The 27,879-nt window shown below is 26.2% G+C and overlaps 3 protein-coding genes across 5 annotated transcripts; 2 read left to right on the forward strand and 1 right to left on the reverse strand.

Moving 5' to 3' along the window:
- The first annotated feature begins 5,244 nt into the window (after nt 1-5,244).
- On the forward strand, nt 5,245-16,831 carry LOC126898974 (arf-GAP with coiled-coil, ANK repeat and PH domain-containing protein 2). The gene is made up of 17 exons (XM_050673413.1): nt 5,245-5,395; nt 5,475-5,681; nt 6,143-6,200; nt 6,932-7,164; nt 7,228-7,456; nt 7,880-8,046; nt 8,615-8,784; nt 8,996-9,101; nt 9,195-9,389; nt 9,480-9,586; nt 9,647-9,827; nt 11,437-11,714; nt 11,801-11,967; nt 12,034-12,133; nt 14,077-14,197; nt 14,267-14,433; nt 16,454-16,831. The coding sequence occupies exons 2-16, from the start codon at nt 5,632-5,634 to the stop codon at nt 14,388-14,390; spliced, it is 2,286 nt and encodes a 761-aa protein (XP_050529370.1). The 5' UTR covers nt 5,245-5,395; nt 5,475-5,631; the 3' UTR covers nt 14,391-14,433; nt 16,454-16,831.
- On the reverse strand, nt 15,370-21,082 carry LOC126898980 (docking protein 2). Its single transcript, XM_050673424.1, has 4 exons — nt 20,666-21,082; nt 19,582-19,761; nt 16,809-16,962; nt 15,370-16,732 (listed from the first exon to the last, which is right to left on the reverse strand). Exons 1-4 carry the CDS (start codon nt 20,738-20,740, stop codon nt 15,720-15,722), a joined length of 1,422 nt encoding a protein of 473 aa, XP_050529381.1. The 5' UTR covers nt 20,741-21,082; the 3' UTR covers nt 15,370-15,719.
- Nucleotides 19,676-27,879, forward strand: LOC126898981 (WW domain-binding protein 11). Of its 3 annotated transcripts, none has more exons than XM_050673427.1 (9): nt 19,676-19,817; nt 21,513-21,638; nt 22,301-22,398; nt 22,516-22,739; nt 22,808-22,938; nt 26,702-26,787; nt 26,850-26,949; nt 27,016-27,343; nt 27,531-27,879. In XM_050673427.1, exons 2-9 carry the CDS (start codon nt 21,560-21,562, stop codon nt 27,739-27,741), a joined length of 1,257 nt encoding a protein of 418 aa, XP_050529384.1. In that variant the 5' UTR covers nt 19,676-19,817; nt 21,513-21,559; the 3' UTR covers nt 27,742-27,879. The 3 variants fall into 3 exon arrangements, with proteins under 3 accessions (XP_050529384.1, XP_050529383.1, XP_050529382.1); XM_050673426.1 differs by lacking the exon at nt 19,676-19,817 and adding an exon at nt 21,200-21,375 and having other exon boundaries at nt 22,811-22,938; XM_050673425.1 differs by lacking the exon at nt 19,676-19,817 and adding an exon at nt 21,209-21,375.

A 27,879-nucleotide genomic window follows, 5' to 3' on the forward strand; every position in this document is an offset into this window, starting at 1 on the left:
TTTTTTTTTGTAGTGTAAAAATCTATATTTTTTATAATTTGAAGCAGTATTATAATCAAATAAAATTCAGAGTACAATTTTTAGACAATTATGGAAAAAAAATTTCTAGTTGTGCGATGCTTAAGCCTTTCTCCAGAAAAAAACCTCTGAATTCAACATATTTTGAAGATTATTCTATATATTTTTAGAGTTATAAAAAAATAGGCATTATAAAATACTGAGTTTACAAAACTATTTATCTATATTTGGGTACAACAAAAAAGGGATAAGAAAAAGAAAATTTTTATCTGTCCATAAAATTTTTTAGCTCTCATTGGACTGACTAATAATCAATAGGCATTGGGTTAATTAGTTGGGGGCTTAGCCCCTAAACTTTATGGTTTTTTGATCTTGGTAAATTTTATAAATGGCTACTAATTATTTTATTATGGTTATTTAATATTTTGTTTAAAATATACTTGAGATACCTTTAATAACTTAAAATACATAAAATAGATATTATGTAGCTAGAAATTTTTATCAAAAACGTATTGCATGATTTTCATTATTTCGAAAGTGCGGCAAAATAAATGAGTTTTGTATACAATGTTATTAATTAAATGAATAACTTAAAACCGGAGTCGTGATAAGTCGATTTTATTTATCAATATGAACTAAATAGAAATTCAATATTAAAAAACTTATTTCCTAAATATAAGAAAAATTACCAAAAACGGAAATAATTTTGGTTCCTAGTCCTGTTGTATAGTAGTTAATTTGCGATATTAACTTATCAAAATAATAATGTTATTTAACCGTCTGTTTGGCATATAAATGACTTTCCTAAGAAGTCAACAGGCATTTATTTTAATGTCACAAGTTGTCGTGAGTCAACAATATTTTGTTACATTAACTAAACATCGGGTGATTTATTCCAAAATTAACGAACACAATTTTATTGATCAACGTGGCACCATAATAACTTATTTAATGAAAAAGTTAGAAATACAATGTAACACAATGCTGTAAATGTTAATGTTATGTTATAACGATTTTAAATATGAAATTAATTATTTGTACCTTTTTTTAACGGTTGAAAAAAAATGTTTATTTATTTTTATAATTAAACATTATATATTATGTTTAATATTTAAATAATCACAATCTAGGTAGTTTAAAGGGTGCTTAGTCCCCTAAAAATTAAGAAAATAACATGTGAATTTATAAAAAGGGGAGAAATTAAATTAGATACCCAAATATTGAAACTATGGTTTAATAACTAATTATTATTTTTTGTTTAAAAACCGTTTTACGTAAAAATTAGATCATTCAATAATGGTAAAATATGTTTACAGATAAATTTCATTATTTAATTGAATAAATACATTTTTTTGCAGCTATTTATAATAATATAACAAATATATTATTATACTGTTTATATTTTTATTTTTAAAATAATATTTTTTGAATTTAATTAGTTAATACTAGGGTTAAATTTTTTAATTCTATACTTATTCATTACGTGAATGTGATATATATATAGATTTATTATTTATTCAGCAGTTTTCATTATATAAAACGAAAATTTTAAAAAATAATTTTAAATTTGTGTCTTTTTTGTTGAGTTTTATGATTTACAATTGCTTGTTAAAGTGCTTATACTAGTGTTTTTAAGTGCTTTTGAAAGGGTTTATTTGAGGATTTTAAGTGCTATAAGTCCTGAGCCCTGATCACTCCAAAATTTCCATGCATCTCCAAAATTTATGTTGTAATTGTGATCATTTTAGGTATATTTTAAAAGGCATTATTAATCACACACTACGGCATTTTATTTACACATCCTGGTAAAAAACTGGTTAAATTAAATGTAGTCATTATTATAAAAATAAATAAATAAATATTAAACATTAACAATAGTATTATAAATTCGGTAATATTCTACTACTATATTTTATTTAATTTATAAAAAAAAACGTTAAATAAAATCTTATAATTAAAACCTTTTAAATAATTTATACATTTGTAAACCAAGCTTGTAATTAGAATCAAAAATTAAATGTAAGTCTATACGTATTTCATCTTTTCCTGTATTTAAGAAACTGAATGAGTAAATTTTAAACAGTCCGGAAATAGCAGCTTGATAATTAGACTTGGTTCACTGAATAATTTTTTATATGTAATACATTTCACTCATTAAATCTGTGGTTTTTAATGTGTTAACACTCAAAAGGAAAATTAAGTACTATAGATGCTACAAAATAGGTTATAAAGGTTATTATTTATTCCATAAATAATTTCTAGCACCTCCAAAATTTTTAGTCATATTACATCCATGATAACATAACCAAATAATAAAAAACCCAGCACAGGGGGGTCGCGGCACAGTGGTGACGTGGTATAGATGGATCAAGTATAATGATATCTGACAGTGATTAAAATCACTATCAAAAAAAAAACGCTTCGATGCAAATCTTTAGATACTGTTTAATTTTAAAAAATTGGTGGATTATTCCAAAAGCTACATTATCTGCTAGTTCATTATTAATATCCTAATTAAGATAAAGTATGTCGAATGAAAAAGGGATTATTAAAAAATATTATTTCTCATAAAAAAATAATGTTGATCCATACACTTTTCAATATGTCATAGCATTATAAAGTTAAAAATGTAAAAAATAAAATCGAGAATTTTCACACAATAATAGCATTCGATAGCCATNCATTCGGTAGCCGTTTTCACCGTGAAGATAAAATAAAGTCCGAAACTTTTTTTTCGCATAATAAAGAATATTACATTAACTTCAATTTAAGACATATATAAAAGTGTCAGACCTTCCGGAACACTTTCAAAAGTTAAGTTGAAAAAGTTCTACTTTCTATATGCATTTTTATGTTTTGAATCCCCCCTGTATTTAGGGAAATGGTCCGATTTAAAAAAACAGTATGTCGAATGAAAGATCTATATAAATACTACTTCTCATAAAAAAATTGTAATGATTCATACATTTTTCAAAAAGTTATAGCATAATAAAGTTAAAAATGGAAAATACAAAATCGAAAATTTTCACACAAAAATAGCATTCGGTAGCCATTTTCACCATGAAGATAAGATAAAGTCCGAAATTTTTTTTTTTCATGATAAAGCATATTACATTAGCTTTAATTTAAGATATATATAAAAGTGTCAGACCTTCCGGAACATTTTCAAAAGTTAAGTTGAAAAAGTTAATTTTTTGTGAAAAAGTTGTCATTTTAAATCCCCCCCTGTGGGCAGGTTAAGTGTCAGATTTACAAAAAAAATATACCAAATGATAAGTAAAGACATCAAGCATCTATATAAAAAAAAATTATATTGATATGTTCATTTTTGAAAAAGTTAGAGCATTATTAAGTTAAAAATATAAAAAAAAATTATTTTACAAAAATCGTAATTTTTTATTAACTTTGATGTCAACTTTCACCACGAAGACAAGTCCAGAGGTCAAATTTTTTTTTTTCAAATTAAAGTATATTACATTAGCTTTAATTTAAGATATATATAAAAGTGTCAGACCTTCCGGAACATTTTCAAAATTTAAGTTAAAAAAATTAATTTTTTGTGAAAAAGTTGTCATTTTAAATCCCCCCTTGTGGGCAGGTTAAGGGTTAAATTTATGAAAAAAATATACCAAATGAAAGGTAATGATATTATGCATCTATATAAAAAAGAATTATATTGATATGTTCATTTTTTAAAAAATAATGGCACTTTTAAGTAAAAAAAATTGAAAAAATTTCGAAAATTAGCGATTTTTAAATTTGTAATTTTTTTGGAGGTTTCCCCCTTTTACGGGGAACGAGGGAATTTTTTTCAATTTTTGAGGGTAATGTCTTCGACTAGATACGATTTGTGATCTTTTGACGTATCATTGAAAGAAATCGGTTCGGTGAGAGCTGAGAAAAAGTGGTAACAGACAAAAAAAAAAAAAAAAAAATAAACACAGCTTAGTAAAACCAATACCTTCTCAGCTTCGCATCGAAGCTAAAAATTGAAAAAATTTCGAAAATTAGCGTTTTTTAAATTTGTAATTTTTTTGGAGGTTTCCCCCATTTACGGCGAACGAGGGAATTTTTTCAATTTTTGAGGGTGATGTCTTCGACTAGATACAATTTGTGATCTTTTGACGTATCATTGAAAGAATTTGGTTCGGTGAGAGCTGAGAAAAAGTGGTAACAGACACAAAAAAAAATAAAAAAAACACATCTTAGTAAAACCAATACCTTCTCAGCTTCGCATCGAAGCTAAAATACGTTAGCGATATAATATAATTATTATATCTCTTACATTATCTTTTGTAATCCTAAATTTTTTCCGTAGTATAATTTTCATTAGTTAAAAATAAATAATCTCATTTAAACTTTCTTTCTAAATATTGAAGGTACAGGAGGGAGAACTTCATTACATATTTGATTGGCTTTTTTTTTTTTAACTAAATATTAAATTTCTTAATACAAAGAGCGTATATTTGACGCTCTTCTCAACGGCAAGCGTCGATCCAACAGGGGTTGATTTTGCAGAGGTCAGAATAATGTAGAATAAGACAAAAAATTGTATTTTTATGCTCAACAAGTTTAATTAACACGCTATTATTATACGGTCGACGGGATAGTAGGATGATTTTATCAATGTAATTATGATAAAATGTAACAGACTAAGGATTCAAGGATTGTGATGTAACTACGGAACCTTAAATAAGATGATTTTTATTGAAACATGATAGTTGAAAAACAATGAGTGAGTCTCAATTACAATACATTAGTAACGCTTTGATAAATTGTGTTAAATGAAGTATTTTATTCGATCGTAAACATATTAATTAACTCTGATACAAAAAATTTAATGCGTGTGAAGTCATAAAATTTATCTTTTCATTATTAAATTTGAGTACATTTAATGTACTCAAGTTTAATAGAGAAAAGCTAAGAAGGCATCTCAATAACTTGGTTCCAAACATATTAGAATAAATAAGATGTTATTATTAAAGCTTTTGAAGTGTTTCTCAAATATATTATAGTGAATTTTCAGTCTCTGGCATGTGTTCAGTTATTAGGGACGGGAGTGGTCATACGGCCTATGGTGGAAGTCCGATTGACAGGTGTGTGCGGTGGCGGTGACCGGGTCACGTGACGCGCGCGCGTTTTTGTTAGTGGGGGTGGCAAGGGCAAAAAGTAACAAACAGACGTTCGTAAAGTGATTCTATTCGCTACTGCTTCCTTTCTTATCTAAATTTATTACGCGCGCACTCCCTACTTATTAGTGCACCTGCGACGGCTGCTGATTTCTGATAGTACGTTAATTGCAATTTGTAGGTAGCGCTCAGTGAAGAACTTGCTGTTATGAATTGATATGCACCAATTCTTCCTGGCACACCGTCTTGTGAGTAATTTAACGTTGTTAATGTTAAAAATTTTGACGGAATCACTTATCGCTGTCACTTATACAATTCATGTTTTAGCCGGATACTACTAGCTCTTCGTATCACTACAACCATATTAGCTAAGATATACGATATGCTCTATTAGTTTTCGAAGCAGAATGAACGTCACCCTACTTATGAAATGTTGTCTTCTTCCAACAATGATATTAAATTGAAGTTATCCTAAATTGACACTATGCAAACGATTTCAGTCAGTGACTGTCTTCAGGACTCGCCCAAATTCAGGTTTGCTTGTATTTTATATTTAATTTAAACATTTTATTCAATTGTTATCTTTGTTATTAGAAAAAAGTTAAGAAATTTTACTTATATATAAAAAAGCACTATCTTTAGCAGTTACTGTTAACTTAAAATTCACCTAAGATAACATTTTATGATGAAAATTTAAGTTAAACTAGGATTTTTTGTTATGAAAATGATCTAAAGTTATAGTTGAGTTGATAGGAATTAAATTTTTTCTGTTGAAGTATGTTAGTTTACTAAATTCTTATCAAATCATTAGAATTTCATTTGAATCCTGATTAATTTTGTTTTTTATTAAATAGTCTCTGGACATTAAATGATGTCAAAATGCTTTGTTTTGATGTATGATTCCCTCAAATTTTCATTATCACTTAAAATATATAGAATAATATCCATGGTTTTAAATTTACATATATTATATTAAGTTTGAATTTATGTTTTAGGAATCAATTAGAACGACATGAATCAAATATTGATTTGCTGGAGCATAGACTCGAGAAAGTAAATAAAATGTTTTGTATAATTATTAGTACAAAAATGTATGAAAAAATATTATGCATTTAAATTTTATTTATACAAATTTAATTTAGATGTAGTGGTGTAATTAGGGTTTCATCAGGGGGAGAGGTACATAAAAAAATTTATCACTTCCCTCTCCAAATGAAAAAAAAAGTTGAATCTGCTATATATTATATTTGTCATAAGGGGATATGATACCCGTATTCTCACATTATTATGCCAATGTTTAAATTTAATATCTAGTTATCAAAAATACTAGTTATGAGATATTATAAGAATATGTTTTATTATTATATGAAGTTTGTATTTATAAAAAGATCCAAATTACTATTATAAGGTTTGATTCCGATACACTGGGCTATGGTTTCTATATAGGTTTCTAGTCCTATCCAATACATGTATAGCATTAAAGAGAGAATGATAAACATAAAAAAAATAAAATTATAAATTTCTTCATTGTAGATTTTTTAATTCTTATCAAACTAAAATATTTAATCAAGGTAAAATGAAAATGTTATATATTTAGTAAACTAAGTTAAATTATGATTGTAGCCTTTAATTTTTTTCCCTAAAAACATTAAAAAAAAAGTATTGTTAATAGTTTTGTCTCTATACCCTTCATTTTCATACATATAGATAAGAAATTATTTTGTACACACTTTGTAGTATTTTTAATTTATGGAAGTGAGGTAAGTTTTATTTAAATTTTCTAGGTTGTTAAAGTTTGTAGTTTAATGATTGATTCTGGAAAAACTTATGTCAGTCAACAATCCTTATTTGCTAATAGTCTCTGGGAAATGGGATTATGTTTTCGAGATGATACATCATCAACAAAAAATCTTAATAAAATAATACATGCTCTCCAAGAAATGAACAAATTTTTGACTACATTTTTAGATCAGGCCTCTCGTACTGTTTTGAATAATTTGACAGTATTTGTAAAGGAGTGAGATATTTTAATTAGTCAAATTACCAAAGAAATAAATTATTTGTTTATTAATTTATTTAGAGATATCAAAGCAAGTAAAGAATCTAAACATACTTTTGAAAAAGCAGCATCTGAACTTGATGGAGCTTTATTAAGAAATTCTCAGATTTTAAAATCAAGGCCTAATGAAGCTGATGAATTGATGAGTCAAGTTGCATCAGCAAGAATTGCTTTTCGTCATGCAGCACTGGATCATGTTCATTGTATAACTATGCTTTTAGCAAGAAAAAAACCTGAAATATTTTCAACGGTTATTATTAATTTATTATGTTTTTATTTGTATTGTGCATGATTTCATCACATTATTATTTATATTATATTATGAATACAAAAAAATAATGAGTTCAACATTGTAAGATCAATACAATGACAAAATAATTTTCTAGTTAATATATTTATTATCTAGGAATAAATTTATAAATAATAAAAAAAAAAAAAGATTAAAATTTATTGGTGTGCTGTAACTGCTTCTTACCCAAGTTAATATAGCAGCCTACTGTTATTTAATCCTTATAATCGTAATAATTAATAATTATTATTTTCTTGAATCCTTAATTTAATAACAATTATTTACATGTATCTTGCTAACTTAAAAATAGTAATAAAATTGACCAAATTGTAATACTAGTTAAATATGTTTTCTTTAGAAGAAATTTTTATTTATAATTTTTAGCTGTTGTCTTATATTCAAGCATGGAGTACTTATTTCCATCATGGATATACTTTGACCGAAGATTTACAAGATTTTATTCAAAATTTAAATGAAGAAGTTGAGGTTATGATAATAGAAGCAGGAAAAATGGAAAAGCAACTTGGCGAGCACCATAAATTAGTTAATAGGTAGTACTTTTTAGATTATTAATAATTTAATTTGACGTGACAACCAACTAAGTACACATCAATAACCCTTTTCCATTGCGTCCATGAATATTATATAGTAAAGTGTCCAGTGGCATATTTTCCTCAATTTTAAAAACTTTCATTTTTAATTGTTTCAAGCTCATATTTTAAAATTTTTATGATAGAAGATATATACAATAATAGAACAAAGTGTAATTTATATTGACATATCTTTATCACATAGACTAAAAAAAAAATATCAAACTAACTTTTTGACTTCTTGTGTAACTTAAACCATGTTATCAAAAAGTGTAAAACAGATGGCGTATGGTTTAGGGTTAATAATTTTGAAAATAATGGAATTGGGGCTTAAAAATATTATAAATAGCAATATTTTTTATTTTTGTACACTATAAATTATTTATTAGTATTTTTATTTATTCGTTTATATTTAATTCAAAATAACACTAATACTATTTCAATTTGATTGTCACGACATAATAATTAGTAGCCTTATAATGTGTTAAACAAATAAAAATGTTGAGGTTTGATATTTTTGAAAACAAAGCAATGATACTGTTATGATAAATGGCGATGATAATGAAATCAATGCTAAAGACAAAGAAGTATCACGTATTGAAGGTTATTTGTACAAAAGAACTAGTAATGCATTTAAAACATGGAATCGCCGTTGGTTTTATTTAAAAAATAATCAGCTGGCTTATCGAAAAAGGAGTGGTAATTATTTACTTTACAATATATATTATTATTTATGTTAAGGAATTACAAACAAAATTTTATTTGATATTAATGTTTTGCTATAAACTTTATATTTATTTCCTAGTTTTTTTTTTTTTTTGAATTTTCACTTTTTTAATTTTTATCAATATTAACAAAATTATATATGATATATTTTACACATGTGATTTTATTAGAATTGAATTTTTAGGTGAAGATTTATTTACTGTAATGGAAGAAGATCTAAGACTCTGTTCAGTAAAACCTGCATATGATGCTGAAAGAAGATTTTGTTTTGAAGTTCTTTCTCCAACAAAGTAATTTGTCCTTAAATTTAATTTAAAAGTTCTTAAATTAGACAAGAGATTCTATGTTTCTATAATTATTATTTTAAATTATCTTCTATTAAGGAGTCATATACTTCAAGCTGATTCTGAACATGCATATAAATCATGGATAGAAGCTTTACAACAAGGTATTGGTGCTGCCATACAACAAAGTGGTCAACGAAATACAAGTCCTTTAGGAGGAAATAATCAATTTTTAAATGATTTTAATAGTTTAAATAATCGACTGTCGAATTCAAGTAAACTTAAAAAATCAAAGTGAGATTCTTAACATATATATTATAATTTTATATCTTTAGTTATTTTAATTAATTGTTTAACCCTTTTTACTTTAATATATTTAATCAGAACATTAGAGGTATTAATTAAAATTGCTGGAAATGAGAAATGTTGTGATTGCAAAGCACCAAACCCAAGTTGGGCTAGTATTAATTTGGCAATTACTTTGTGTATTGGTAATTTTATTTTTTATGGTAAATGTGTTAGAGTAGTACAGTATATATTTATTATTGTAGAGTGTTCTGGTGTTCATAGAAGTCTTGGTGTACATTATAGTAAAGTTCGTTCTTTGACACTTGATGATTGGGAACCAGAAATATTAAAAGTTTTAGCTGAAGTGGGGAATGCTGTTGTTAATGATGTATATGAATATAATGTTCCATCAAATGTGGTGCGTGCTTCAGCAAAGTGTCAAGAGTGAGTTATAATTTTTCAATCACTAAATAATTCTGAATTTCTTTTAAAAAGTATTTTATTTTATAAGTAAAATTTAGCTATACAAGGTGTATTCAATAAATACCCAGAAAAAATTTATTAAAAAATATATTTCAATCTTACAATTTATTTAAATGGATCACCTTCATAATAGTGTCCTTTGGCTTCAATATAATGTTCCCAACGGTCTTGCCAATTTTGAAACACCTTTGAATGTCCTCCATAGTTATAGCCTTTAGCTCTTGTGTCGCGTTCTGGATAGTTTAGTTGATGTCCTCGAATCATTTTGAGGGTACTTTTTAGTCTTGGAAACAAAAAAAATCATAGGGAGATAAGTCAGGTGAATATAGAGGGTTAGGTACCACTGCTATATTTTTAGATGCCAAAAATTCACAAATGAAAATTGCTGAATGCGTTGGTGCATTGTCATGGTGCAAAAATCTTGACTTTGATTTTCATGCTTCTGACTTTTTACGGCATACTTTTTCTCTTAATCTTTCTAGTACTTGTTTATAAAATACTTGATTTACTATCTGACCTGTAGGTACGAACTCATAATGGACTAAATAAAAAAAATCGAAAAAAACAATGAGCATTGCTTTAATGTTTGACCGGACCTGACGGCATTTTTTTGGACGAGGTAAATTTGCAGTCTTCCATTGTGATGACTGAACTTTGGTTTCGGGATCATTTCCATACACCCATGTTTCATCACCCGTAATAATTGATTTTATAAAACTTGGGTCATTAGAAACCCGATTTTTTAGTTCCAATTAGACTTCAATACGATGTTCCATTTACTCTTCGGTTATTAATTTTGGCACTAATTTTGCTTTTCAAACCCAATTCATCTGATAAAAACAAATGACAAGTACCAATTGATATGCCAACTTCATTGGCTACTTCTCTGACAGTTAATCGTTGGTCATATCTAATTTTGTTTCAAACAAGAATAATTGTATCATGTGTTTTTGATGTTGACGGACGCCCAGGACGATGGTCATCTTCAATGGATATTCGACCTTCTTTAAAATTTTTGAACCATTCAAAAATTTCACAATGGCTTTGTGAAACATCTCCAATTTAATCAATTCAAAAGTTTCCGTAGCATTTTTACCAATTTTGAAACAATATTTGATATAGGTGTTACTCGGTAATATTATCTATCGTGAAATCGCGATTTCATACAAAATGACCAACTTTGAACGCGTATTGTTAATGACTGATTTGAGATAATGATTATTATTATATATTAAAATAATGGTCATTATCTCTAGTTTATTTTGGTATAATAACATTACCGATAACATCAAATGTTTTTCTGTAATAATTTTAGTCTGGGTATTTATTGAACACACCTATACGAGGTGTGTTCAATAAGAGTATACGACTCTTATTAGTCTTACGACTATGTTCATAGTTTTTTTCAATTTTTCAATACATACATCTTTGAGATTTAAGGTTAATTTTTTATTGTTTAACTATCAAAAGTAGCCAATTAGTGATTAACCAAATACTTGATCTCTTTATAAAACAATGCACAAAAATACCACGTTTATAGATATATTTTTGTATGTATTTTAATCAATAGTTCTGTCAGAGAACAATGGATTAGAAAGAAGTATGTCGATCGCCTTTATGTTAAACCCCTTCCTAATAATCAACTGAAAATAGATGATCCAGACACAAAAAAGTGGAGTGTGCGTAAAGTTCGTAGACGAGGAATCCAATATAAATCTATACGTAAAAGTAACTTAAAAAAGGAGGCTGATGATAATGTAATGATTATTGGGGGTAATGCTGGTTCAATATCTCTTGATGCAATTAGTAGTGACGATGACTCTACTATTAGTGATGATGGAGTTGATGGTAAATTTTTAACACATCGAGATATTTCACTCTTTTACACTGTAAATATATAAAGAAAAGTGATTTTATACTAAAAATATTTTTAGTTGGAGAAGAAGATATATCTACTCTAGAACCAGATATGCTACTATATAAAGCTGCAACAGCACATAACCTCCCAGTAATGTGTCATGCAATTGCAATGGGTGCTAATAAGAATTGGAGGAACCCTAATGACAAAGGGCGAACTTGTTTGTTCCAAGCTATTTATAGTGTAACATACAATTATAGTTTTTTAAATTTCCAGTACTTTAAAAATATTTATTTATAATAAATTTAGGGATCTGTTATGGCGTGTGAATATTTAATTTTAAATGCTGCAGATATTAATATTCAAGATGATGATGGAGAAACTCCCTTATTTTATGCTACCCAATTAGGTAATTCTTTTAAGTCAAATTTTATTGTGTGATATTATTTTATTACATAGGTAGTATAAGCTTTATAAATTTATAAATTTTTTAAGTGGCACGAAAATATAATTTTTTTTTTACTTTACTAGTAAGAAGTTTTAATTTCTGCTTAAATTTAGATTGAAATATTTGTGTGTTAAACTATTTGATCCTAATATGTATTTATTTCTATATACCCATTTCTACATTAATTTTAAATTTAATAAAAAGTGAATAACAATAATTGAATTATTAACCCACCATCAGTTGTGTACTTAAAAGTTATGTGGTTTGATGTTTGGTGTTTTTTGATAGATTTTTCAAAAATGACATTTGCATTTATTTTCTTATTATGATGATGAAACAACAGTTTTGTGTTATTCTAAAAATTTAGAAGTTTATTTTATAAGTAATACAGGAATGAGTTTTGATAAATGAATCACTTCGTATGTTATTAAGAGGATGCGATTTATATATATACAGAGTGATTTTTTTATCATAACCCACTCAATTACTTATAGAATAATAATAATTTAAAAATTTTTTTTTTTATTTATTTTAGTTACCCATTATTCTTGAATTTTTAACTATCTAATACTTTTTAAGTTCATCCCTTATGCCTGGTAGGGGGGTCAACTTTGTTTTTTTAAATGGTAACACATATTTTTAATTTAATAAAATGTTTGAGTTTTTAATTTAATAGTAAATGGCGTTTGAATTTTTAATATAACTTTATTAGCTTATTAGATATAAACATTTAAAGTTTCAAAATTTTGAGTTAATATACATGTATAATACACATGGGATTGTAAATACAGGTAGCTAATTGGATTTTTATGACATTGCTGTCTCAGTCACGGATTGTTTATTATCAATTATGATTATCAATAGATATACTTTCTGTATTGTCAGTTAGTGTATTTATAAACTCATAACAATGTGCCTTACTATCATTGATAATAACAATGCTGTGTACCTGCTAATATCGATGTCATAAAAAATCAATTAGCTACCTGTATTTGTAATCCCTTGTGTATTATACCTATATATTAACTCAAAAATTTGAAACTTTAAATGTTTATATCTAATAAACAAATTAAGTTTCATTAAAAATTCAAATGCCATTTACTATTGAATTAAAAACTCAAACATTTTATTAAATTAAAAATATGTGTTACCATTTAAAAAAACAAAGTTGACACCCTTACCAGGCATAAGGGATGAACTTAAAAAGTATTACATAGTTAATAATTCAAGAATAATGTGTAACTAAAGGTAATAATAAAAAAAAAAATTTTAATTATTATTATTCTGTAAGTAATTGAGTGGGTTATGATAAAAAAATCACCCTGTATATATATATAAACATTTTTATCATAATTTACTTTTAAAACTATTTGATAAATGAATTTTGTATTTGATTTAAATTCACATTCTTGTATAAAAGATTTCATAATGATAAAATCTAATATTTATATTCATACTGTAAAAATTAAATTTACATAAGAATTCATTCATTTAAAAATAAATGAATTTTTACGAATACATTTATTCCAAACCCAGTATTATGATTATGGTACTGACCAATCTTATTAAGATTTTATTATGTATAAAATCAGAATTAAACAGTTCATTTTCTAAAATTTGAATTTGTTCTAGTATAGTTTATACGAGTGCGTTCACATGAACGCATTCTTTCCCATCACTAAATATAATTTAATGTTTAATAAAATTTTAAATGAAAGTTTAAAATGTTTTTAAAATTGTGAGTAGTGGTATTGATTTTTGGTTTTTTCTTATAGTTGTTAATTTATGCATGCTATTAATTAATGTGACACAAATCTTTAAATAAATCTCTTTAGAAATTAGAATTATAATGCAAATTTAAAAATAAATATATATTTTTTTTTAATTTTTTTTATATCTTATAGGCCATACTGCTCAAGTATGTTTACTATTAAAGCATAAGGCTGATCAATATCTAAAAAACCAAAAGGGTGTTGAACCATTACAAGTTGCAATACATCAAGCTAATGCTGATATTGTCACCTTGTATGTAGTTTTATATTATGCAATATTAAAAAAAATGATTATAATAAAAATATAAAAAATGTGTTTTAGATTAAAATTAGGTCGTTTAAATGAAGAAATAAAAAACTCTGAGCATGGGAATGCAGAAGAATCATTTAATGACGTAGTACGTGATTTTACACAACAACTCACTTTTAGTCCATCACACAAATGAATTTCATCAGCGATGTGCCAAATATAAATTTCTTTAACCATTTGTAAGAATACTATTTTAATTAAGTCACAAATACAATCTTAGATTTCTTACAATATTTTGATCAGTGAACAAATTAATATTTACTACTTTATTATGAGTATACTTTTTATTATTTATATGTATGGCTTTTTAATTTTCATTTTTTTTTTATTAGTTACCTTTTATAAATATTTATTTGATAAACGATTATTGATACTATGTTAAATTTAATATTGATCATTATCATTAAATATATTTAAAGAAAAATATGCTTATTTTTTTATTGTTCATTTATTAATTTAATAATAGATTTTACTTTTTTTAAATTAAGATTATGATTAAGTTGACTCATATTAATGAACATTAACTCAAGATTTTGATTTCTGAAGAATATTATTTCATCAAGTAACATAATGTTACTTGGAAAATAATGATCTTAGAAAATATAAATTAATGAACTATTCTATCTTTAATTTATCTCTTCAACAAATAATTTTTACAAAACAAATATCTTAGATAGTATCTTTTGCTTAGGTTCAATTAAGAACAGTTATAATTTTTCTTTGTTTCCTGTTCAATATAAAATCTAGTTTTTACTTGTATGGCTGTTTTTTAAAATTGTTAATGTTTAACTAGATACAGTACTTAGTAATGAAAACTGTCCCATTTTATTGTATGTCAATGATAAAATAATTTAGTTTTTGTCCGTGCGAGTATTAAGCAAAAACTTATTACTTCTAAATACTGTTAAATAAAAAAATAAGTACTTTGGACTGAAAAAAGTGAAATTAAAAAAAAAGTAACATTGAACGATTTCTTAATTAATAAATTATAATAGATAACACCAGAAGCTCACAATAATCATTTTACACATTTGTAATCTTTCTCTTAAAATACACAACTAGAAAAAATCATTGGATAAAATACTGAATGGTTATATTTATAATACAAAAATAAATAATTAACACATTATAAAATTATAATTAATAACTGGTAAAACTATTGTTCATAAAGTTAGACTTCATAAAAATTCATGAATTACATCTTTTTTGTTCTTTGACCTAAATTATGGTTTGAGCAGTTTTAAAATATTGCACATCTTATATATATTAATATAAATATTTGAATAAAAATAATTAAATAAATACATTTGAAACAGCTCTTCAAGAAAATGGCAACTTAAAAGTGATGTAATGAACATGCATCCCGCTAAAGGTAACAGTCATTTAAAAAATAGTAAAGGAATAAGATATTGTATACAACCAAGATAAGAATTGATATCTAAGAAAATATTCGTAATATTTACGACTAGACTTTATTAGATTTAAAGATCATAGCGTATTGTAACTCATTATGCGCTACAGAATTCAATGAAGAATTAGATGTTCGACTTTCTTCTGTAGAATTTTTTTTGTTAATTGTACCATAACCATAATGTGAATCATCAGCTTTTCGAGCTGGTAACATAATAGTTTTTGTTTTAATGTTAGGTTTTTGTTTGACAGTTGAACAAATAGGGTTTATTTGTTTATAACCAGGGGCAGTTTTTGATATAAAACCGAAATGTTGTAAATGGTCATAATTTTCCATACACTCATCTATTGGCACTACAGTATTACTAGCATAAGATTGATCACTTAGATTAGGGTCATCTAATCCCATTGTTCTCCACGCATCATTTCTGACTTGAACATCTTCATATGCAGCATCTGGAGTGATTTTTATTTCTCTTACATCGCTTGTAGGTTCATTGATTAAAATATTGGGGATTTTTTTAGATAAAGTCTTTGGTTTTGGTTTTAATGGTGGTGGAGGGGGTGATTGGGTAGGAGGTACTGATGGTAAAGGCATTAGAGGTTTAGTAGAAGATATTGGGCTTAAATCATTATCAAGTAATAATGGAGTGGTGCTTGTAGGAGATGGCGGTAATGGACTTCTAGAACGAGCCATCATTGATAAAGCAGCTCGAAACTGATTATTTCCACAAATAATAGAAGATGATCCTTCACCACTTAATAATTTTTTCATACTTTTCATTTTAGATGATATACATCGAAAAATTTCTTGCTGGTTTGAATGTTCAAGATGAAAAACACCTTCACCGCTGGCACACTTACGACCAGCTTCAAATGTAAATCGTCCTGCTCTATAGCCATAGCGTCGTATGAAACGATAAGGCCATGTTAAAAGTAAAGTATCATTTTCATCAGATTCTCTTAATTGAAGAGCAACAGGAGTTACTACTAAAGTATATGGTTGTTCTTTTAAACCACAACGTACACTAGCATCGGATGGCACTAATTTAACACTAAATACTCCAGCTATAAAATATACACAAAATTTATTATACATCATTTAATGTTTCAATTTATTTTAAAATATAATTATAAAAATTACCATCGCCTGATGAACAATATAAATCGTTATCTTCTTCAATAGTTTGTCTAGAAGCATTATCTCTAAATGCTACTGCTTGTAAAGCACAAATCCATTCAGTCATTTCTTGTTCAGAATTGGCAGAAAAATGATGAACTCCAGTTTTAGTCCAAACCTAAAATATAATTGATACAATAAATAGTGTTATTTTATGAATCTTTCGCTAAAATATATATTGATTTATTTAAACGGTCAAAAGTGTTAATTAGTATTTGATGAACAATGTTGAATTTAATTATACATTTATTTGGGTTGAATTATAACAGTGAACAAAGTGCATTACAAATTAAAGTTATATAATATTATATACAAATATAAGTTAAAGGTTAAAAAAAAAAAAAAAAAAAAAAAAAAAAAAAAAAAGAGTGGTTTATGATAAATCAATCACCCTGTATTAGTATATCATGTTATGAAATTATTTGCATTGAAACATTATTTATATTCTATAAAAAGGAAAATTATTAAAATTTTGTGCGTACAAAATTTTGCAATTTAATTAAGATTCAAACTTTACCCAAAATTACCCACAAGGGGACCCGTAAGGATCAAGGGCTTAACAACCCCGCAGACCCTAGTTAATTCAGTGAGGGTGGCAACACGTACCACTGATCTTAGCCGGTCATGACTCTGGCTAGTTGGGACAGGTAGGCTGAGGCATACCTGCTTGCTAACAGCGAATAGGACTCCCTAATCCAGCCATACCAAGTGAAAGGGTTGCTAACTTGACACAGAGTATATAGCCGAAAGGTAAAGTGACCATTGGGATCTTCTATGGCACCTGGTGCACCATAGAATATACAGCCTTATCATAATATCGAGCTCTGCTGTGATGGACCTTTATTTAACGAATTTGGGACAAACAGGGATCCTACGGACACCCTATCAGAACAAGAACGTGAACTGGCGGCTCTTCGCAGAAGAATCGTCAAACTTGAAAGTCTCAATGCGAACAACGGGACACTTTATGAGCCGTCTACTAGCAAAGAGAAAGCAACGTCAACAAATGCAGACCAGGAGTCTCAAGATCAACTGGGAGCAATAGCTGACAAAATTGAAGGTCTAAAACTTAGACACGAGAAACACAATTTAAAATGTTTATCAAGACCTCCAGTCTACTGCTGGATGATATTAATAGCATAACTAGACATCAAATAAGCACGTTGACTGGTCTACTGACAGGACATGGTCACTTGCTTAAACATCTTTACACAATAAAGGTATTGGAATCACCATTGTGCAGGAAGTATGGAGTAGAAGAGAAAGACTCATTTCACATAATGTGCGAATGTGAAGTATTGTCCACATTAAGATCAAACTTCTTGAGTAAACCTTTCTTGAAAAACAAGATATTAAAAATCTAAAACCCAGAGAGATACTTAATTTGATAGGTGATTTGATAGTCCACCCTTATAAAATGATAGGTATAATGTAATAACACTTAGGTGTTAAACCGAATCAAGACAATTCGGTATGAGGTATGCACAATGGACCAATAGGTCTGAGTACATGGGAATTATATCCACTTCACTAATAACTAAAACTAAAACTACTTAAGAAGTTTAAACACAAAGTAAGACAATTTATATTAACCTATTTGTTTAGAGTTAATAATCTGAGTAAAGAACAATAAAGCAATAGTTCAATTTAATACAAAAATCTTGTAATTTAATTATTATTAACTAGTTAGTGACATACTTTGACTGGATGTCAGAGAGGAAGCCTCCACCACTATAAGAATACTTCAGTATCACTACTAAAGCACAAACCAGCAAATTTAATAAACACTTTAACTGGGCGTCAGATAAAAGGCTAGTCACTTTATTTAAACTATTTTTATCTTTTAAAAAATTTATTAAAACTTGTTAACATGCCACAAATTAAAATGTTTTAAATTTGCTGAATTTTCAAGTTTTTATTTTGACCACCCCTTCCATAAATATGAAAGTAATATCTATTAACCAGAAAAATGTTTAGGAAGCTAAAATTATAAATATTCATAATTTTGTAAATAATAATAATTAATTTATAACTTTTAACTTGATATAAACATATAATTTACTGATAAAATCAATTTTAATTATTAATCACAATTTTCTCTTTGGTCTCAATTTACAATAGAAATATATTATAAACAACCATAGATAATAGGAATTCCAATAAAATCATTAATTTAAAGATGTTATAAAATATAAAAATTAAAATTGAAAAAATCTGTTGTAATTTCTAATTATGTATTATATTATTATATTTTGAATTTTTTTTTTAAATACATTTTTAAAGTAAAAAAAGAATTTAAAACTTAAAATAATATTAACTGCTAGTGTTATCAGTGCTTATTACATAAAAAAAGATATTGACTAAAATTTTAGACCAATCCAATAGTTTGGTTTTATTTGCAAATCTCTTTATTGAAATGTTAAACTTTATAAGCACAGTTATAACTACCATAAGAAAGGTAAATGAAATCTTACAAATGTGGACTTTCTAGAATTGTACCTAATAAAACTTATTTCTTGAATTTCACTATTTTCTTAAAATAATTTGTGGCAAAAATGTATTAGAATGATTAATCTGTAAAGGTAATATTAAAGGAAGTTTTGAGGGTAAATATTGAAATTTATTATACGGTATTATAAGGTATATTTCAATACATTTTAATTTACGCCCCATTTTTCATACAATTTCTAAAAAAGAAAATATGATTGTAATTCAATTTTTCTAGGTATTGTCTTACAGCAAATACATTAGGTTGATGTTTTTGAGCATCTTCAGTAATTTTCACACAACTTTCTAGAGGTATAATAGAAGCAATAGTAGATAATTTTTGATCTTCAACACCATCAAATACTTCGAGACGATCAACTCCATGTTTGCTCCATTTAAACAGCCGACAATATCGTTTTTGCCAAGATTTCTAAACATTAACATCAAACAAGTTAAACATCTAATAAGAGTGCCAATATAATAAAGGTTAATAAATAAATAATGCAGATTTTAAATTATATAATATTTGATATAATGACGTTGGATAGGATGGTGAATTTTCTTATAATTGTATATTCTGATTAGTTAACTGATTTTCACCAAATATTGATTGTGAATCAGTTCACAATTCAGTAATGAATTTTAGCAGAGAAAATACTACAAAAATTTGGTGATAGTTTTGTGAAAAATCTATAACAATTTAGTAATATCTTACTTCCATTTGATACACAAAATAAATTGTTAAGATATTTCAAAATAGTTTGAAGAAACAAATTTTTATTTGAATATGTCCATGAAAATATAGATTGGGTTAGTTTGATTTTCTATGTAAAAATTCCAGAACTTATCATTTCAATTTATGGAGACTAATTTTTATTTTCAATAATTTCTATAATGGTATGTGACATCTCTACATATATTAACAAATTTTGATCTCTTTCAAAAACTAAATGAGATATTTGAAAAAATTATTAGTACAATCAGTGAAGATATGTCATAATTGTCAGCAAATTTCACTAACAGAAGCAATTTAAACACATTATATAATAGAGAACATATAGCATATAATTTTTTTTCTAATTGAATCATATAATAATAATTAAATATATAATAATCATATCAATAATAAGCTACNTATAGCATATAATTTTTTTTCTAATTGAATCATATAATAATAATTAAATATATAATAATCATATCAATAATAAGCTACATAGAAGTACAAAATATAACTTTATTTATATAAAATTGAATAAATTATTCAATTTTTATAATTATTGTTATTAATGGGACACTCTTTAGTTTCTCAATAATTATAAGATATTTTTGACTACCTTAAGTTGTGAAAGAACGCCATGGGGTGGAAACCATAAATAGCCTTCTTTGAATGGTTCATCAGTATTCGCCATTTACCCAAAATGTTAAAAATTAACGTATATTATTATATTAGCACACTTAAAGTTTTTTTAAGATTTTGAGCGCAACACGTCGATTTAAAATTGTCGTACATTCCGTAGTAAATGTTGTCAAATTTTTTATTTATTTTTTTCTATTATTTATAAATTTAGCGGTAACAGTAATAATATTTAAATATTAAAAGAAAATATGACTATGACGACTTCATTTATATGCTATTATAACTAAGTGGCAAATCTACTAGTCAGCAGACAGCAGCAGCTGATGATTGATGCAGTTTTATAGTAGTGGTGGTAATGTTGAATTGTTGTTGTTGTTGTCTTAAAGCTACTAGCCGCCACCACTGCTCTTTATCACATTCCTGCCATGTGCTAGTGTGCAGATTAGCAGTTTTTTTAATCTTATATTATAATGGTATTAACTTTAAGTCTGGTAGAAACCACTATCTTTGAATTATTGTTGTTATCAATTACAATTGATCAACCATCGAGATTACAATTAATTTAATAGTTTTCATAAACATAGTGAATATTTAATTTAGTTATTTCGAATTTCTGTTTAAAAATGGGCCGCCGTTCCATTAATACCACTAAAAGTGGTAAATATATGAATCCGACTGATCAAGCTAGTAAGTATACGATGTATATAGATTTTCTGTTGTTAGTTTATTTTCTGTAAAATTTACTGTATTCAATTTTTTTAATTTTCAAGTATAAAAATTAAATTTTGTTAATGCATTGTGTTTGTAATCATGTTTGATTATAGGGAAGGAAGCAAGAAAAAAAGAGTTGAAGAAAAATAAGAAACAGCGTATGATTGTAAGAACTACTGTTCTCAAAGGAAAAGATCCGCTACAAATTTTATCTGAGATGGAAAAAATTGACCAAATGGGTAATTTATTTATTTTAATATCAGTTTTAATCATATTTATTAAATCTTTATAAATAAGTGGTCAATTGCAAAAAAACATTCATTTTTTTTTAAGAAATAAGATATAATTACTACTCACAAAATGCTATTTGAAAAAAAAAAAGATTTTTTAGTCTTATGCAAATAATATAGAATAATAAATTCAGTTACAAAAATTAGTGTTCAGTATCTAAATAATATAATATAGGTATAAATTTAATGTTAACATTAAGTCATGAATAAGTAATAAGTATAGGAAATCATTTATTTTTTTTATGAATTTATATATTTATTAAGCTTTTACTGTTTTTGTTAAACCTTGTATTGAAATTAATACTACTAGTAAAAAATAATAAGCATAATTTCAAAACGTTCTTGGGTTTTTATAATTAAAAATATTTTTTGGATTTTTGTATAGAATAATTTTGGTTTAAATGAATGTAAAATTGTTGTTACTTGCTCCTATATATTAAAAAACAAAAGTTTTAATCATATTTTGAAAATTTGATAAGTATGACTTGAGTTACATTGAAGTCAAGAATATAGTCTTCAATGATTGGTTCAATTATGGAGTTTTGTGTTTAAATTATAGTGAATGAATGAAAAAATGTTAAGTATTTTTTATTATTTGTATAAATATGTAGAGTACAATGTAGTTCAGCCTTCACCTCTTAATGAAAAAGTTTTAAGGGAAAAAAGAAGAAAATTAAAGGAAACTTTTGATCGTGTAATGAAGATGTATGTAAGTAAATAATAAAATACTTTAACGTATTATATTGATAATTCAGTTAATTTTAATTAATTAATTAATAACAATTAATAATTAAGAAACTAATTTATATTTATGATATTAAAATAGGTAAAAGATGAGCTTGACAAGTATCATGAAATTAAGAGAGCAGAATCTGAATATGAAAAAAGGCGTTTCAAATTAATATCATATTTTGATGCTGTTAAAACAGCACAGCAAGTTTCTGTTGATGAAATTCCTTTACCTGTAATGACATCTAATATTCCATTACCTGCTCCTGATGTAACCATTGATCCACCTATTGGTATTCTAAAAAAGCCACCTTTGTACACGTAAGTTATAATGTATTTCTAAATTTATAATAAAATTAATAAATTTATAATATATATATATGATTTAGAAGTCCACCATTATCACCAATTTCTGGAACTAAAAAACGTCCTCCTGGTGTTCCTCCTGGTATTCCTCCTCCATTAACTGATGAAGAAAATGATGATGATGTAGATGATGATGATAGTGATAATGAAATAGGTTTGTATAGTATAAAACAATATTAATTTTTATCTTACTAGGGGAGGTCACAGTGATGGAGTCACAGATTTTCATAAAACTTATATAAATCTAATCTATATTAAATACAAAATAAGAGGTTTTTTGAATTTTTTGCCAATGCCCCCTTTAGTTTAAAAAATTGACCTTGAAAATTTTTAATTAGCTTAAATAGGGTCATTTTTCTTCCATAGACAATAACTTGTTGTGGTCGAATCATGATTACGTAATCTTATGACGTGTACGGATTAGGGATCGATTCTCATCAGGTAGTAGTGAGTTTTTTGCATTTTTTTCCTACATTTTTTCACAATATTCTCTTTGAATTATTAATTTTACCTAATATTTGTCATTTTTTTTACTGAACAAGCAACAGGTTGTTCAGTATGTTAGGAAACAGGAAAATTGTTAAAATCAATGAGAACAATGTAAACCCGTTTCCTTACTTACTGAACACTCAGTATATAGTTAAACTTTTCAAAAAATCCATTTAAAAATTTATATACTTTTACTGGGTTAATATTATATTAGTTATATTTATGTGCATAAAATATTATTTTATTTTATTCATATTTTATCACTAAAAAATTGATAACTTGTACTATCAAATGTGTTTTGAATGTAGATAAAACTTTATCGTATTATAAACTATATATATTACGTAAAATTAATAATTCAAAGAGAAAACCGTGAAAAAAATTAAGAAAAAAATCCACTACCTGACGGGAATCGATTCCGTATCTGTGCGTCATAGGATCACATATTCTCGATTCGAGCATAAGAGGTTATTGTCTGTGGAAGAAAAATGACTCTATTTAAGTTAATTAAAAATTTTCAAAGTCAATTTTCTCGACTTAAAGGGGGCATTGGCAAAAAATTCAAAAAACCTCTTATTTTAGCTTCGATGGGAAGCTGAGAAGGTATTAGTTTTACTAAGATGTGTTTTTTTTTTTTTTTTTTTTTTTTTTGTGTCTGTTACCACTTTTTCTCAGCTCTCACCGAACCGATTTCTTTCAATGATACGTCAAAAGATCACAAATCGTATCTAGTCGAAGACATTACCCTTAAAAATTGAAAAAAATTCCCTCGTTCCCCGTAAAAGGGGGAAACCTCCAAAAAAATTACAAATTTAAAAATCGCTAATTTTCGAAATTTTTTCAATTTTTTTTACTTAAAAGTGTCATAACTTTTTCAAAAATAAACATATCAATATAATTCTTTTTTATATAGATGCATAATATCATTACCAATTTTAAATCATTATCAATTCATTATATTATGAATCATTACAATTTTTTCATGAGAAGTAGTATTTATGTACATCTTTCATTCGACATACTGTTTTTTTAAATCGGACCATTTCCCTAAATACAGGGGGGATTCAAAACATAAAAATGCATATAGAATGTAGAACTTTTTCAACGTAACTTTTGAAAGTGTTCCGGAAGGTCTGACACTTTTATATACATCTTAAATTAAAGCTAATGTAATATACTTTATAATGGTAAAAAAAATTTCGGACTTTATTTTATCTTCATGGTGAAAACAGACATTAAACTTAATAAAAAAAATACGATTTTTGTAAAAAAATTCTTTTTTATATTTTTAACTTTATAATGCTATAACTTCTCGAAAGATGTATGGATCAATATAATTCTTTTTTTTGTAGATGCATGATGTCTTTACCTATCATTTGGTATATTTTTTTTATAAATCTGACTTTTTACCTGCCTACAGGGGGGGATTCAAAATGACAACTTTTTCACAAAAAATTGACTTTTTCAACTTAAATTTTGAAAGTGTTCCGGAAAGTCTGACACTTTTATATATATCTTAAATTAAAGCTAATGTAATATACTTTATCATGGAAAAAAAAAATTTCGGACTTTATTTTATCTTCAAGGTGAAAATGGCTACCAAATGCTATTATTGTGTGAAAATTCTCAATTTTATTTTTTACATTTTTAACATTATAATGCTATAACTTATTGAAAAGTGTATTGATCAATATAATTTTTTTATGGGAAATACTATTTTCTAATAATCTCTTTTTTATTCGACATACTTTGTCTTAATCAGGATATTAATAAGGAACTAGCAGTTTATGAAGCTTTTGGAATAATCCACCAATTTTTTAAAATTAAACACTATCTAAAGATTTGCATCGAAGCGTTTTTTTTTATAGTGATTTTAATCACTGTCAGATATCATTATACTTGATCCAACTATGCCACATCACCACTGTGCCGCGACCCCCCTGTGCTGGGTTTTTTTATTTTATATAGATTAAATTTATATAAATTTTATGAAAATCCATGACCTCCCCTTGTTAAAAAAAGCACTATAATAAAACCAGTTAAAAAAACAAAAAATGTTGTAGTTTTAATTCTAAATAATTTAAATTAAATAAAAATTCAAGTTATTAAAAAATATGAATGTATAAAATATATTAAATTTATAATTATAGCAATACATATTTCTGTAATTTGATATATAAACAGAGATGTTATTTGGGAGTGGTAACTTGAGCATTTACCCCAGTCTAATTTATAATAAAATTTGAGTCCAATGACTTTAAACATTTTTTGTTATGGCAATTTTCATATTAAGTGTTATAGCTTGCTTGTTTTGTAGTAAAATCTGAAATGACATCTCTGTTACTGGGTGATCTTTGATAATATATAAGTAATATACATAACAATTTTAAGGCAAGCCTTATTTATTTTTTAAATTTAATCATTATATCCATATAACCATAACCCACTCAATTACTCTCAGAAAAAAAATAATTTTGAAATTTTTTTTTTGCTACATGTTTTAAATTATTAGTTATGAAATACTTTTTAAGTTCATCTCTTATGCCTTGTTAGATTATTAACTTTTTTTAAGGAATATATATTTCAATTTTTTTACCTAATAAAGATTAATTATTTTTATTTTAATAGGATTGGATTTTTTTATTTAACTAAATTCGTTTATTAGTAATTATATTTTAAAGTTTTAATTTTTTGAATTTAAAGTATATCAATATACAAGGGATTATAAATACAGGTAGTGAATTATTAATAGCTATGCTTTTTTATAGCATAGCTATTCACAGATATGCAGCAGTTGTTGCCTATTTCAACACTATTGAGCGATAACATAAACGTGGTTCTAAAATAAATATTGTAACTGATGGCTTAAAAATAAATTTACAACTTATCGAAAATATGAACCATTTTTAATTGCTGTTGATAAAATCATGATAATACACTGTGTACCTATGAACAGATATGCCATAAACAAATCCATTACTTACCGATTAGTATAATCTTTCATATGTTATACATGTATTTGAATTTAATAATTCTAAACTTAAAATTGGTATAACTAAAAAACAGATTAAGTAATATTAAAAATTTGGAATATGTGTTTCTATTTAAAAAAACAAAATTCATAATTTATGAATTAAAAAAATATTATATAGCTAATAATTCAAAAATAATATGTAACTAAAAAAATTGTTTTCAAAATTATTGTTATTCTGTCAAAAATCCTTCAAAAAATGTTCTATATATTACTTATGTATCAAATTTTTTTTTTTGTTGTGTAAAAATAGCAAAATATAAAAGCAACTAATATATAAATATGAATCATCATAATATTTTTTTTTTTTTGTAATTATGAATTAAAAGTTATTATTTTTAAAACATTGTATATAGTAGCTATAATGTTATTTTTCTTTGTTATTAATTTAAACTAGCTCCAAGACGCAATTTAAGGTTCGCTGAACCAGATGATTCTAGTAAAGAAAATAGAACTGATGATATTGAAATGTTTATGAGAGAAGTAAGTTTTGATATAAATAGTAAATCAAGAATTTGTTAAGTATTGTTTGATATTTTCTTTAGATTGACGAAGTTCAAAGAAAAAGTTTATCCAATAAATATGAAGAACATCATACCTCAATACCAACACCTTCTGGGCACTTGCCTCCTGGATTACCTCCAAGTAAACAATTAATCGAATTATTTATATGTACTCATTTTGTTTATTTTACAAAAAATTGTTTTTAAGGTATTCCTGTTGGTGTTCCACCTCCTATGCCTTATCGTGGTCCTGCAGGTCGAATGCCCCCAGGCCCTCCACCTGGCCGTCCTCCAATGTTACCTCCAGGACCTCCTCCTGGGCTGCCACCACGTATGCATATTCGAATGCCTCCTGGTCCTCCCCCTGGCATGCCTCCTAGAATGATAAGGTATAATGCTGGTATGCACCATAATGCAAATCCTTCTCCTAATACTACAGCAGCTACACCAAATATTGTGAGTGCTGAACCTCAATTAATTAACCGCGAAGAACCTCATCAAATAGGATCTACCATTGAAGCTAAACCAAAAATGAGGTATTTTAAGAATTATGTTAATAACTTATCTTATCTTATTAATGTTTAATACATAATTAAAAATAGAAAAATTATCCTAACACATGATATTATATACTACAGTAAATATACTGGGAAATTTTTAAATTAAATTCAAAATCATCAAATCACATATATATTCATTATTAACCTTATTTTGTTACTATAGAAATCTTGCAGCAGATGTCACTCGATTCCTACCCACATCTATAAGAGTAAAGAGAGACGATGGAAAATCTAATCGCCGAGAACATGCTTGGGAACAGCACAAAGCAGCAGAACTTAAAACTAATATTGCAGCAAACAATCAACAAGTAGGACAACAGACTAAAGATGATGCTTATATGCAATTTATGCAAGAAATGGAAGGACTGTTATAATTTTACCTATTAATATTATTATTATTAAATAAACACGAGCAAAAAGTAATGTTTGCGTATATCTAGAAAGTTTTGTAATTTTGCTTGTATTATTATCATTAATATTTGGAAATACATATTTTTTAATTTAGTATTCAA

This window comes from Daktulosphaira vitifoliae, unplaced genomic scaffold (genome assembly GCF_025091365.1).
Source record: "Daktulosphaira vitifoliae isolate Bord-2020 unplaced genomic scaffold, ASM2509136v1 Scaffold_2, whole genome shotgun sequence".
Taxonomy (NCBI): domain Eukaryota; kingdom Metazoa; phylum Arthropoda; class Insecta; order Hemiptera; family Phylloxeridae; genus Daktulosphaira; species Daktulosphaira vitifoliae.